Source organism: Mauremys mutica, chromosome 7 (assembly GCF_020497125.1).
Source record: "Mauremys mutica isolate MM-2020 ecotype Southern chromosome 7, ASM2049712v1, whole genome shotgun sequence".
Classification (NCBI taxonomy): domain Eukaryota; kingdom Metazoa; phylum Chordata; order Testudines; family Geoemydidae; genus Mauremys; species Mauremys mutica.
This window is the reverse complement of record NC_059078.1, coordinates 118113145-118126117: the sequence shown is the minus strand read 5'-3', so window position 1 is coordinate 118126117 and position 12973 is coordinate 118113145. Positions and strand designations below refer to the sequence as shown.

General features: G+C 41.9%; 1 protein-coding gene across 1 annotated transcript in view; it reads left to right on the top strand.

The window, feature by feature from the left end:
* Window positions 1-11006, top strand: part of CASP7 (caspase 7) — a 31602-nt gene extending 20596 nt beyond the window's left edge. Inside the window, exons 3-7 of the mRNA XM_045025278.1 lie at window positions 2786-2934; window positions 4143-4271; window positions 5625-5800; window positions 7204-7333; window positions 8611-11006. Of these exons, the coding sequence (XP_044881213.1) occupies window positions 2786-2934; window positions 4143-4271; window positions 5625-5800; window positions 7204-7333; window positions 8611-8834 (808 nt within the window). The 3' untranslated portion in view covers window positions 8835-11006. The remainder of the gene's footprint in view (window positions 1-2785; window positions 2935-4142; window positions 4272-5624; window positions 5801-7203; window positions 7334-8610) is intronic.
* The last annotated feature ends 1967 nt before the right edge of the window (window positions 11007-12973 follow it).

Below are 12973 nucleotides of genomic sequence, written 5' to 3'. Positions count from 1 at the left end.
TAGAATAGATTCTTGCATGCCTGGAAAAGGTCTCACACTATGATAGGGATCAGCTAAAATATTTGATGGGGACTATATAGCTGGGTTTGCGGAAGAGTACAGGTTTTTATATGCAGTTGGGAAGACAATGGGTTACTGGATGCCGTGGGAAAGTGTGTCGAAGAATGTTCATGGGATGGGTGCATCCTGTAAATTAACAATAATTGTGTGCTGATGCCACTTGAGGATGTTGTATTGCATGTAGCAACAATGCTTGCTTATTTAGGAAACCAGTTAAAATATTTTTTCTGCCAAAACCGAAAGTTGCATAAGCCTGAAACCATTATGGGTTGAGGAAGCTGTATACTGTGCTGGATATTAATTTTTAAATGCTCTGTTCTTATTTTGAAATTCCCTTTCCTTGCATCTTTGCCAGATCTTGTGTATTACTGCAGGATCAGATTACAGACGGGAAAGATAATTTCAGAAGCCCTCCTTGAAAGTCAGATTTAATAGTACTATATTGTGGAGCTAAATGTGGATAACTCTTTCTGTAACCTCCACTTAGGGCAAAGTTGAATAATTGCTTTGGGTGTTCTGATTGCTTCCAAAGCCCACAAACAATCTGAGTATCAAGCAGGTAAATGGCTGACTACCAGAAAGTTTAATATTAAATGCTTTTGAGAGTCCCCATAACTAGAGACTATTCAGGAGCCTTAGTAATCTAAGGAAAGAGTAAGAGGAAATTTGATGGAAGTACAGTACCATAATGAATGGTGCAGAGAACATCTCCTACATGCACCTATTTACTTTGGCCCTTATCAGCAGAACAAGAAGAAACTTGAAGTTAAAAGACAACCATTTAAAAATGGAAAAGATTTTGCTTATAAAAATGACAAATAGCATTGAGAAGAGCAGCCTGGTCTCTTGCTTACCCTGTTCCTAGTAGTAGAGCAAGAAGGTACTCAAAGCTGAAATTGGGGGGGAAAGAAAATCCATTTTTTATAGACAGTTAATCAACTTGAGCTCTCACTGCTGCAGGATATGGTTGAGGCAAATAGCTTAGCAATTTTCTACAATGGCTTAGATACAGGAATAAGAATAGCAATAGTAGTTAGGTTAATTAGGTTAAAATTGCAAGGATATAGGCCCATCATCCATTTGTATTAAAAAGAAATTTCTCCCTGTAATGTAGTGTTCTATTGTTACTTGTGTTGAGGACAGAAGATATGCCTTCCTCTGGGGCATCCAGCAACAGACACTGGACTAGATAAACCCAAGAGATAAACCCCGCCCTGACCATCAATTCAGATGTTGCATATGATCCAAAGTTCGTTGAAGTCACTGGAAAGACTCCCATTGGCTTCAGAGGGGGTGAAATAAGGCTCTTTGTGGTCTGTTATCTTCTGACTTTTGTTTTATAAGCATAGCAGAAGCTATAGGTAGTTTGCATTGCTGCAGTCCCTGTGCAGGAGACCTTGCCAGCACCAGATGCCTACTGCCAGCAGACTGATCAGGCCCCATTGTCTCTACCTATAGTAAAATAGCAACTAACTAACTGAACTAGCAACTAACTTCCCGTACACTTCTCCCACCTAAAATTAGCTAGAGGAACAACTTTACTGCCGTGGTTTTGTTTGTTTTAAAACTTCACTTACAGTAAAAACTGTGAGTAATCTTCCTGTCCTCTCTCTCTAGAAAAGGTCCTTTTGACTCTAATGCAATTGAAGTCTCTCATTACGCAGGAGGAAGTACAGTATGTAATTACATGAAAGAAGTGTATTTTTATCTTTCTAAAATTTTGTTGTATTATAAAAAAAAAAATCATAAAAAGAGTGCTGTTCCCAGGTGTAGTGCACTAGCTCAGGTTAAAGATACAGGTATTTAAACCAAAAAATGAAGTCACATTCACTTTCTATAAGAGGTATTTGATACTTCATTGGCAGACCAAGTTTACATACGTCACTAGGTCGTATGTTACTTTTAGGAGTGGGAATATTTTCAGCCTGCGTTCTTACTCCCAGGGCTTGTAGAGCAAAGGGACCTGTTGGGTCAGTCCACTGGCTTCTGCCTGGTCATGAGGTCAGCGCAAACCCTCTGGCTGATTTTGGGGAGCAGCAGTGGATAGCTCCAAAGAAATCCCAATCATTTCTTCCTGGAGCTGTTTGCAGTTAAGTAGGCTGGTAGGTTGTGACCAGGACCGTAGGCTGCAGGATTGTAGTTCCAACTGGACTTCCAAACTAAAGGATGATGTTTGTGACATGCAGGCAGGGCCGTCCTTACCCATACGCAAAGTACGCAGCTGCATAGGGCACCAGGAAATTTGGGGCACCAAATTTCCTGGTGCCCTGCGCAGCTGTGTGCCGCTCCAGCCCCTGCTCCGGCTCTTCCCCAGGGCCCCTGCCCTGCTCCGCCCCTTCCCCACCCCCAGCGGCGGGAAGTGCAGCAACCTGGCCTCAGCCACGCTACTGGTTAGTGCTGGGGTTGGTTCTCCCCCACCCCCTGCAGAGGCCTGGGGCCGGCCAGCCCCCGCCCCCCTGCTCCCTCTCCCCCCCTCAGAGGCCTGGGGCCCCACACACACACACACCCGCAGTGGGGCTGCGTAGGGCCCCAGAATTGCTAGGGGTCAGATTTTTTTATGCAGAAATATGGGATGATATTTACGGGTCTAGCTAGACTATAGAGGACTCTGTAGGTAAAAGAAGATGGAAAAAAGGTGGTGTGGCAGAGATTCTGGAATAAGATAAGGGGCTACAGAGCATGTGATTTCTATCATTCAACATCCCTTCTGGTTTTGTTCTCACAGAAAAAAGAAGAATGGACCAGAACAGCAGCCAGAGGCCCCCGTCAGTAACCAGTGCCGAATTGTTAACCCAACATTCAAGTATAATATGGACTACAAAAAAGTTGGCAAATGTATTATAATAAACAACAAAAATTTTGAGCACCAAACAGGTATTTCTTGTGCTTGCCTCATACTTTAATTTGTTCCCCACCCTCTGTATTAACGTTCTTTAGAATGGCTTTAACATCAGTTGATCAACAAGTCCTCCCCCTCCCCTCCCCACTTTTTTTTTTTTTAGACATGAAATTTTGATAAATATTTTTTCTTGCTTGGGAAATTGCTATAAACATTTCTCTGCCTACTCACTCTGCCTGTTTAACATTTATCCACTACAGCAGTGCCAAGAGGCCCCTTTTGCTAGACATGTGGTTCATGTCTCAAAGAACTTACCAGCTTGCTTTACCACGTTATCCTGTGCACCCAGCTTCCAGGCTATGTTGGTAAAATTTGAACTTTTTCCATGACCTCCAGCCTGAATTATAACTTCCCCAAGCTGTCATATGGGCCAATGCTGTCATAGGCTGAAAATCCAAATTGAGCAGTGCGTAGGTCTTCCCAATACAATCTGGAGATTTCCCCTCCCCCTTACAGAGTGGGTGTTATATCTTCACAGAACAAAACCAAATTGCCTTATTAATGCGCACGAGGGCAGGTGATATTATATAACATTTGTATTGCGGTAGTGCTTAGCAGCCTCCTCCAGATCAGAACTCCTCTTTCCTAAGCACTGTACAGACATGGTAAATGGAAGTGCCTGCCTCAAAGAACTTACGTCCGTTTCCTTTGTATGGGAGTTGTTGGGGATTTCTGGCCTGTAAGGAAGGGAGGTTGAGGACATGGGACTAAATTAAGGTTGAAACCTTAACTACAATTTTTCTGACTTCAGAGCATTTTCTGGTTTGTGGTTTTGTTTGTGTTTAAATATAACAAGGTGCTTGGTTTTTTTTTAAGACTCTCAACACACTCTCATTGTTCTTATCTTGGAATGCTGTACACATGAGTTGTCCTGCCTAACCACAACAGAGATAGATGAGGCCACAGGGCCCTACTCTGCAAGACGCTGAGGATATGAAGCACTTTGCAGGCCCAGGCCCATTTTAACATTGATCCTTGCATTATTTTAAATGAAAGCCAAACATCTTGCAGGTTGATCTGAAGGTAGTGGGGTTATTTGTGAATGTTTGTTTCAAAATCACATCACCATATTATTTTCTAAGCTAGCCAGTAAATTATAAACCTAGAAAGTCACCTGTGAACATTCAAGTTGTTTGCTTTGCTTTGTGTGTAGCCAGCTGTATTCTTCTTCATTTTCTGCCAGGTATGTGTACACGCAATGGCACCGATAAAGACGCTGGAGAGCTTTCTAAATGTTTTAGAAGCTTAGGATTTGAGGTTGTTACATACAACGATCGACGCTGTGATGATATGAAGGAATTACTCAAACAAGGTAACAGTTCACATTCATTGTGTTGATGTACTTTTCCATATAATAAAAGACGTGGTATCAGAACAGACTGAAGCTTTCATGTTTTTCCCCCTAATTCAGAGCTATTTTATTCTCTTGTTTTACTCAACTGAGAAAGTGGCCTATGCCCAGTTGCTGTGCCTGCCCAGATCTTGGGTCTGGTACAGAGCTCAGTGCTTGCTCCCCGGATACTCTCCCAATTTTCCAAAAGTGGTTTATGTCTCCCCTCATCTGCAATCTGTAGCACTGAAAAATCCCCACTTCCCTTCCCCTGTTGGAGTTGCATAAAGGGTCCCTGTGTCGGTCCATGCCCCTAGGGTCAGGGCCGCGTGGCCTATCCGTCACAGTCTATGAAGCAGCCCTTCAGTGCACGGCAGCGTGGCCTCGTGGCCAGAGTCTACAGCGCCGCCGTTGGGTGTTGGGCAGCACAACCTAATGGCCAGAGTCTACAGTGCCGCCCTTGGGCGCAGGACAGCATGACCTCGTGGCCAGAGTCTACAGTGCCACCCTTGGGCATCAGGCAGCACAGCCTAATGGCCAGAATCTACAGCACCGCCCTTGGGCATCAGGCAGCGCAGCCTAATGGCCAGAGTCTACAGCACTGCCCTTGGGCATCAGGCAGCGCAGCCTAATGGCCAGAGTCTACAGCACTGCCCTTGGGCATCAGGCAGCGCAGCCTAATGGCCAGAATCTACAGCACCGCTCTTGGGCACCCTTTTGGGGTGAGGCAGCCCCAGTAGGGGGGCCTGGGCCCACTCGACTCCACCAGGCCCCAACTCAGGGCCCTAACAGTGACATAGCAGCTTGCCACTGACTCAGCGGGGGGATCCTACTGAATCATGCTGAGTTTCCCCGGGTGGGAGGTACCACTCCGTCACCCTCCCTGGGTCACTTCCTACCAGAGTCTGTGTTGGGTTTCCCGTGAGATGTCAGGTCCTCTGTGTTTGGCAGCGCCAGTCGTCTCCAGGGGTTCCTCCAGTAGCCGGGGTGCAGGCAGGCCGTGGACGGCTTCGATTCCCAGTGCAGTCAGAGGCCGTGGCTGGCCCTCCACAGGAGCTTCCCAGGCAGGTCCTTCCCCTGCAGCCCAGAATGAGCTGGTTTCCCTCCCTTTATACTACTAGAGCACTTGGAGCATGCCCAGTCTTGCCAGGGAGGTGGGACTTCCGCTGTTAATACCATGGGCTTAACCCTGTCTGGGCTAGTGTGGGGTAAGCCGACCCCGTCACAGTCCCACTGTACATCCAGTGCTGCAAAGAGGTGCTGTTTATAGTTCTTTCATTTATATTAAGTTTAATGTGATTTCCTTTGTGCTGAAAAATGTTATTTGATTTGCAGCTGCAGATGAGAACCACAGTGATGCTGCTTGCTTTGCCTGTATCTTTTTAAGCCATGGGGAAGAGGGCTTCATTTATGGCATTGATGGAATGATGGAAATCAAGGATCTGACCACATTTTTCAGAGGAGACAAGTGTAGAACTCTGATAGGCAAACCCAAATTATTTTTCATCCAGGTAACAACCTTACAAAGTAGATACTGGTGGGAGGAAAAATGTTACCAGTGGCTTCCTACTGTATGGTGGCCCTGTAGGTTAACTTACTGAATTTTACAAAGATGTTTGACCAGCAAATCATAAGTTGGAGGGTAGCTGGCTATAGGTGTTGTGCATTTGACAAGATATCACATGTATATAATACAAATGTGTAAAAATGTACATATTTTCATTGTAACGCTCTCCTCCCACCTCTTGTATGTTGCTTCTCTTCCTAGATGCTAATACAAGCTCTTCAGAAGGAAGGATTATCTTTCTGGGTGTGTAGGCAGAGCTGAGCACATTGTAGATGGTACCCAAATACAGATAACATTACTGTCCAAATTTCTGTGAACACAGGCTGTACCTATAGACTATTGCATTCTTTCAGGAGAAATCTGTGCATGCAATTTATTACAGTGTATTATTACATTATACATACAATTAATAATGTTTTACTGAAACTTGTCAGTGACCAGCTGTGCTGGTGAAAGGTGCCCAGTTGACAGCACAGAGGACTGAAGCCCTTTATCTGTTTAGGATGTACATTTTTGGGTGGCAGCAGGAGTGAAACTTCCCCTATGCCACTCCACCATCTACCCTCAACCCTGTTGTGGAGGGTGAGAAGTACGACATTTCAGACTCTTGTCCCTCTGCAGATTGCCAGCAAGAGTGTCAGGGTGACACTTGTGATGTGGACAGTTTCCCATTGCAAACAACCAATTCCTCGCACATAGTCCCACCAAGCAGCCGTCAGATGGTAACAGCTTTTAGTCAGAGTTGAGCTTTCATCAAGAGGTGAAACATACTTGTCTGCATAGCTAAAGGGAAAGTGAAGATTGAAGGAGGGGAATGGAGGACAGTATTAAAAAAGAGGGGATTTGGGATATGTAATTGTATAAATGTTAAACATGTAAAGTACTTGAACTACAATGATATGGCAGTGAATGACTTTGGTATTAAGGAGAACATATAATTCTGTACTTCATTGTTACAAGAAATGTAAACGTTACTGTGCAGTGTAACTTACGGACATAATTGATCATCCACTCAAACTAATAAACTAGTAGACTAGCAAAATTGGTCATGGTTTAAAATGTCAGCGAACACATTTTAACTAACCCAGTTTTAAACAAGTTTTTGTACTTTGTGTAGATAAGGATATATCATGTTTAAAAATACATCATTAGTTGTAGTCAACCCTAGATTCCCCCTAAGGTTCAGTATGATCAACTAACACATTTTCCAACAAGACTTTTCCTGTCTATACTAGGTGCAAAGTCCTGTTTTAAATTTTCAGTTAAATCACCCTAACCAACAGTTTTTAAAACATGACCAATTTTCCCATTTTAGACAAACTCTTTTTGTCTTTACCATGTTTTCAGGCATGTAGAGGAACTAAATTTGATGATGGGATACAGACAGATTCTGGACTTGCAGATGACACAGATGCCAATCCCAGATACAAGATTCCAGTAGAAGCAGATTTTCTGCTTGCATATTCCACAGTGTCAGGTAAGTAATGGGAAAGACAGGCTAACACCCGTATGCAATTGGATGCACTGGCAATTAGGCATGCATTTTTGCACCTGAACTTTAGAAATTCAGCCCCTAAATATGGATGAGTAAATGTAAAAGAAATTGAATATTTTGGGACAAAATCATTTGCCGGTTTTAAGTGTATTTTCTTGTAATTTTACTGAGTGACATTTTATCCGTTTTATTGTGGAAAGGATAATAAATAGAAGTGCCAGACTAGCTTTCTTTGCCTCTCAGTACTTCACTTACCTCTTTTGTTCTACTTTTCTTTTTTAACAAAAAGTGTTATTAAAGAAAAAATATTCTGTAGATCTGTAGTGCTCTGGGAGTACAAACTATGGTGTTTGGTGGTGGTAGTACACAGAATAAAGAATACAAAGTTGAAAGTGAAGTTCTGGCAATGAAAACTTCTTTAAAGGAACAGAAATAAGTTGCCTTAAAATACATGCTGAAGTACAGTGGACTGAACATGGGCATCAGAATCAGTAACTCCTGAATTCTAGACCAAGCTTTGTTGATGACACTGTGCAACATTGGGCAAATCATAAACTCCTCAGGTCATAAACTGCCCCGTTTACACTGGATCAGAGGACTGGAGTATCATAAAGGGGGCACTGAAAGCTCCAGATGCAGTCAGGGGGAAATTCTCTGGCACTGGTAGTCTGGAAGACAGCTGAAAAGCTGTGTTCTGAGGACCCTTTCCAAGTCCTGGCATAGTGGGCATGCGCTGGTAAGGCTGCAGTACACAGCATATCCTCAGATGCACAGCACAGAATTTCACCCCTTAAATCAGTTTCACCATTGGTGAAATTGTAATCGTGATACCTCATATGGGTATTGTGAGGCTTAATTGATTATAGACACTACCTTGATGATATAGAATGTGCTGTATAAGGGCTAAGAATTATTAGCTTCTTTTCTAAATTACTTCAAAAGTGAGTCATAACATAAAAACATAAAAATGGCCATAGTGGATCTGATCAGTGGTCCATCTAGCCCAGTATCCTGTCTTCCAACAGTGGCTGTTTATCAAGTGATCCATCCTCTGTCCAGTCCCAGCTTCTGCCAGTCTGAGGTTTAGGGACAGCCAGAGCATTAGGTTGCATCTCTAATCATCTTGGCTAATAGCCATTGATGGACCTATCCTCCATGAACTCATCTAATTCTCTTTTGAACACAGAGTCCCATTCCCCTCTATATGCCAATAAGGGAGGAAAGATAATCCATGTGCTTTCTTATCTCTCTCCTTGTAGGTTATTTTTCCTGGAGGAACCCAGGAAGAGGCTCATGGTTTGTGCAGTCTTTGTGCTCCATACTAAATGATCATGGGAAACAACTTGAGATAATGCAGATCCTCACCAGGGTCAACTACATGGTGGCCACAAACTATGAATCACAATCAGATGACCCACGCTACAGCGAAAAGAAGCAGATACCCTGTGTGGTCTCCATGCTCACTAAAGAACTTTACTTCTGAAAGCATATTCAAAAGGTTGATGTTAGGGCACACTTCTTTTTTTCCCCAAGGAGATTTGATTGTACACTCGGTGCATATCTCATGTAATAGCAGATACAGATTTGTACTGGCTTCTTATATTTGGAAAAGGTGATGTATCCGATTGCTGAGCCCTAATCAAGGCTTTATAGGATGAAAAAGCAACTCTGGACCAGACCCTCAGCTGATGTAAAGTCCATAACTCCATTTTTGTATATATAGCTATACTGATTACACTAGCTGAGGATCTCATCCCCCATACTTAGCAACAGAGAAAGACTGGAAGCTGTCCTCCATATTACTTGCTCTGTACACTCAACTGGATGCTGCTAACTCTTCTCTGGTAACTTTTTTCAATTTTTTGTTTCATTTTCTATACTTTGATTTTTTTTTTCCCCCTGTCTCAGAAGTTTAGGAAAACAAATCTTTTTTTCTGTCTAATTTTGTTCCTTCGGTTTGATTGCTGATATTTTTTACTTTACATTGTTTCTAGTACTGCATCACTAAAACGGTGGAAGCCTTTCTACTTACTTCTTCATGTTTAAGAAGAGCTGTACAATTATACATAGTTCTAGGAATCAATAGTTAGCAGTTAGAAGGCAGCATAGGGAGAGTACAGCTTGCATTGGGGTGTGACTAATGCAGATTTTGTAGATGATTATTTATTTTTGCTGCTTAATTTCTCATTAATTAAATAGTGCATTTACAGACATTGATATTTAAAATCCAGAGAACAGTTCCCTCTAGCAGCTCAAAATTAGTCTGAGTTGGATCTAAATAAGTTGGCAGTGTCCCTTTCTAGCTTGCTTCCATTAGAAATCTGGTGATTGTATATAAAAGTGTCTTTTTGCACATCTTCCAATTCTACCTCCTTTTAAAAAAAAAAGTGTTTTTGTAAAACTTAGGAAGCGCTTGAGATATATCTTTTTCCAAGATGGAAAAACTGCAGTGTATCGACATTCAGATTCTTGCTAATAGTTATTTTATTGACTTAGCGTTACCTTTCTTGCATTCTGTTCAGTGCTAAATAACTGGATAGCAAAGATGCATTGTAACTCAACAGTTATACCAAAAAAATTGTTTCGTCAGTCTAGAGAAGTTAAACAATTCCAGAAAGCAGTATGTAAAACTTCTACATTAAATAGTAGTAAAATTAATTCTGGGAATCTTCCCTTAACTTACTTATCCTGGAGCAACAGCCTTCCTAGGGCAGCACCATTATACATCACTTCTTATTATGGTTTGTGTCCTTAAAAATCTAACCCATAGTTGGGGTGGGTTTCTGATCTCATACATAAACCTCTTTCTCTAAGAAAAATAAAGAATAGTGACAGATATCCTTGGTTTACAGTGCTCTAAAATTTACTTAGTTATAAGTCAAAAACAAGGCAGGTAAATAAAGAGAACATCTATAGAGAGTTTGCTCAATAGAAATTTAATGTTATTGTGGCAAAGATTTTCATCCAATTCTCTTATCACACAAGTAGATTTTTTACTTTGCAAACTACATATAAAATGTAAAAGCAACCTGAAACAGTGAAATTACTGATTTTTGCTTGCAAGTTATTCAGATTAGAAAATGTCTTTTTCAGAAATAGTTTTAAAAATCAACAAAGAATCAAGTAGTAGGTTTTATTTTAAAACATATAATTTTATTGTTGAATAGAAACAATGACATTCTTCAGTAATAAGTGTGATTATTTAGGTTGAGTTTGTCTGTTTGTTCCATTATACATACACTGAAAGTACTGCATAGCAAGGTAAACATTAATCAGGTAGCAGAAGAGCCTTTAACTACTGTGCTGTTTTTCCTTTTTTCCTTTGGATCTCAGCTAGCAAATGCTTGAGTTCCTCTTTAATATGATCTCTCATGAATATTCAGTAGCTATCTCAAAAATATGAGGCTAACCAGTTGTTCAATTAACTGGTAATGGGTGAAGTATTTTTTCTTTTCCTAATCAAAATGTACAGAAGGGTTCCTTGAAAACTTCTGAAAATATACATATTAGTGCCAAATTACCAAATTTGTAAGTTTTAAATATATTTTCTTACTGTTGTGACAAAATGAGGCACTTTTTCGTAAATCAAATTTACATGTCTGTGAATTTCATAAATATTTTATGGAAAACTTGATCAATAAAGAATTTAAATTTCCTGCAAACGTCTACTTGAGTGTCATTTCAGGTGGTAATGCAGAATGCAGCCTAAATGCATCCAAAAGCTCTTTAGAAGAGATGATGGGTCCTTTGTGCCCTTGCCTACATGAGCTTTTCAGCCATGCCATGGAAGTATTTTGGAAGAGTTGGCTGCTCTCTGTGGTTTTGATTTCGTGGGCCAGATCCTCAGTTGGAATAAAACAGCATAGCTCAAGTTACTTCTGTGGAATTATGCTCATTTACACCAACTGAAGATCTGTCCTTTACTCAGCAGACAAACCAGTTTGATGACCTGGTGATTAATCCAGCTAAAAGTTGAATTAATCATTTTGTGGAACTAGTTGGCAAGCATTTCTATTTAAATCCCATTACCTAGCTTCCTAACACTAGGGACTTGCCTCTCTTTGATCAAGAGAAACGCATCCTCCTCTCAACATTTTCAGTATTTATTTTTCCAGTTTTTCACGCTCTTCATGGCCTGTTAGTAGCTGGTTTACTGAGGTTTCACCTGCCTATAGAGTGAAGTTCCCCAAAAATGTTCTGCTGTCTCAAAGGCTCCTGAACTGGATAAACTATGGGTGCAGAGCCTCAAAATGCTGTGAAACCTCTACAAGCAACTCTGCTGAACAAGGATTTCTTCTGCATATGCCCTTGAGAACTACAAAAAGGCACCAAGAAACACGGCTAGCTTTGAGGATTTAAAGCTTTTAAAATGATGCTGAGAATTATAATAATTTTACTTAACATCCTTTTAAGCAGCAGTTCTCTCTTCTGCTCCAGTTGTGCTCTTGGTTAATGTCTGTTACAGCTATCCCCCATTCCATTTTGTTTCTTACAGCTGTCCCCTTACTCCATTTTGTTTTTGTTCTCCTCCTGTGGCCGCCCCTCCCTGGCTGTTAAGTTGTTTACCAGGGCCACTGCCCTTCTCAAAGGGAGGGCCCCTTAAGTCGTTTACCAAGAGCCATTGCCCTTCTCAAAGGGATGGCCACTTGTGCTGCGTGCTAAGTGGGACCATTGCCCTGTTCAAAGGGTTAGTCCTGTTATCACCTTGTTAAACCTGGGCTTTGTGTAGGGTAGGCAATGTCCAGAGCTGCAAGACCTAAAGTGGCCACATAGCTGAGCATATGAGTCATACCTGTGAGCTCAGAACTTGCCCAGGCATGTCCCGTGCCTACCTGCAGTTTTTCCCTGCCTTCTCTCCTCCCTCTAGCAAGGGGAACCAATCAGGATTACTGGCGGGAAACTGCCTACGTTTGCCTTTATAACCAGACATTTTCTGATCAGACCTCAGAAAGGTTCCTGCATTGCTGCCTGGTCTGATCAGCCAGGGGTTCTGGGGGGTCCTTTCTCCACTCTCGTTTATTTTTGAGCGTACCCCCGTTTTTAAACTCCCCTCCCACGAACAACGAATTTTGCCTGGAGATCTCCTGATTATTGTAAGCGAATTGAGTCCTCTCTGTGTCCCCTGCTGCTGCTGCTGTTCCTGCTTCTGCCTTTGCTGCTGCCTTGGGGACTGGTAAGAATCCCTCTGTGAAACTTTCTATACTTTTATTTTTTTATTTTAGCTGCTGGCCTTGTTTCCCCAGCAGACAGACCCAAGCTAACTCCTTGGTCTGTATCTGTAATCTGCTTCTAGCTCCGCAGCGCCTTTGCTGCTAGAAATAAGCCTGCTTGCAGCCGCCCCACTGCTGCAGCCACCACTGGGCACACACCACTCTGCCCTCTGGAACTACCCCTAGTATAAGGTGCACCCATTACGTTAGGTTTAGCCTTTAGTCTAGATAAGCTGTAATTTCATTTTGCATAGCTGTGGTTAAGTTAGGTTTAGCATTGTACTCTGTAAGTTAGGCTTAGAGAATTGTTGCATTGTGTTTTGTTACTTGCTAATTTGTGTAGTCTTGGTTAAGTTAGATCATAGATAAGATTTTGCTGTGTTCTGTATAATTGTGATTGTCTGTCTTCCCA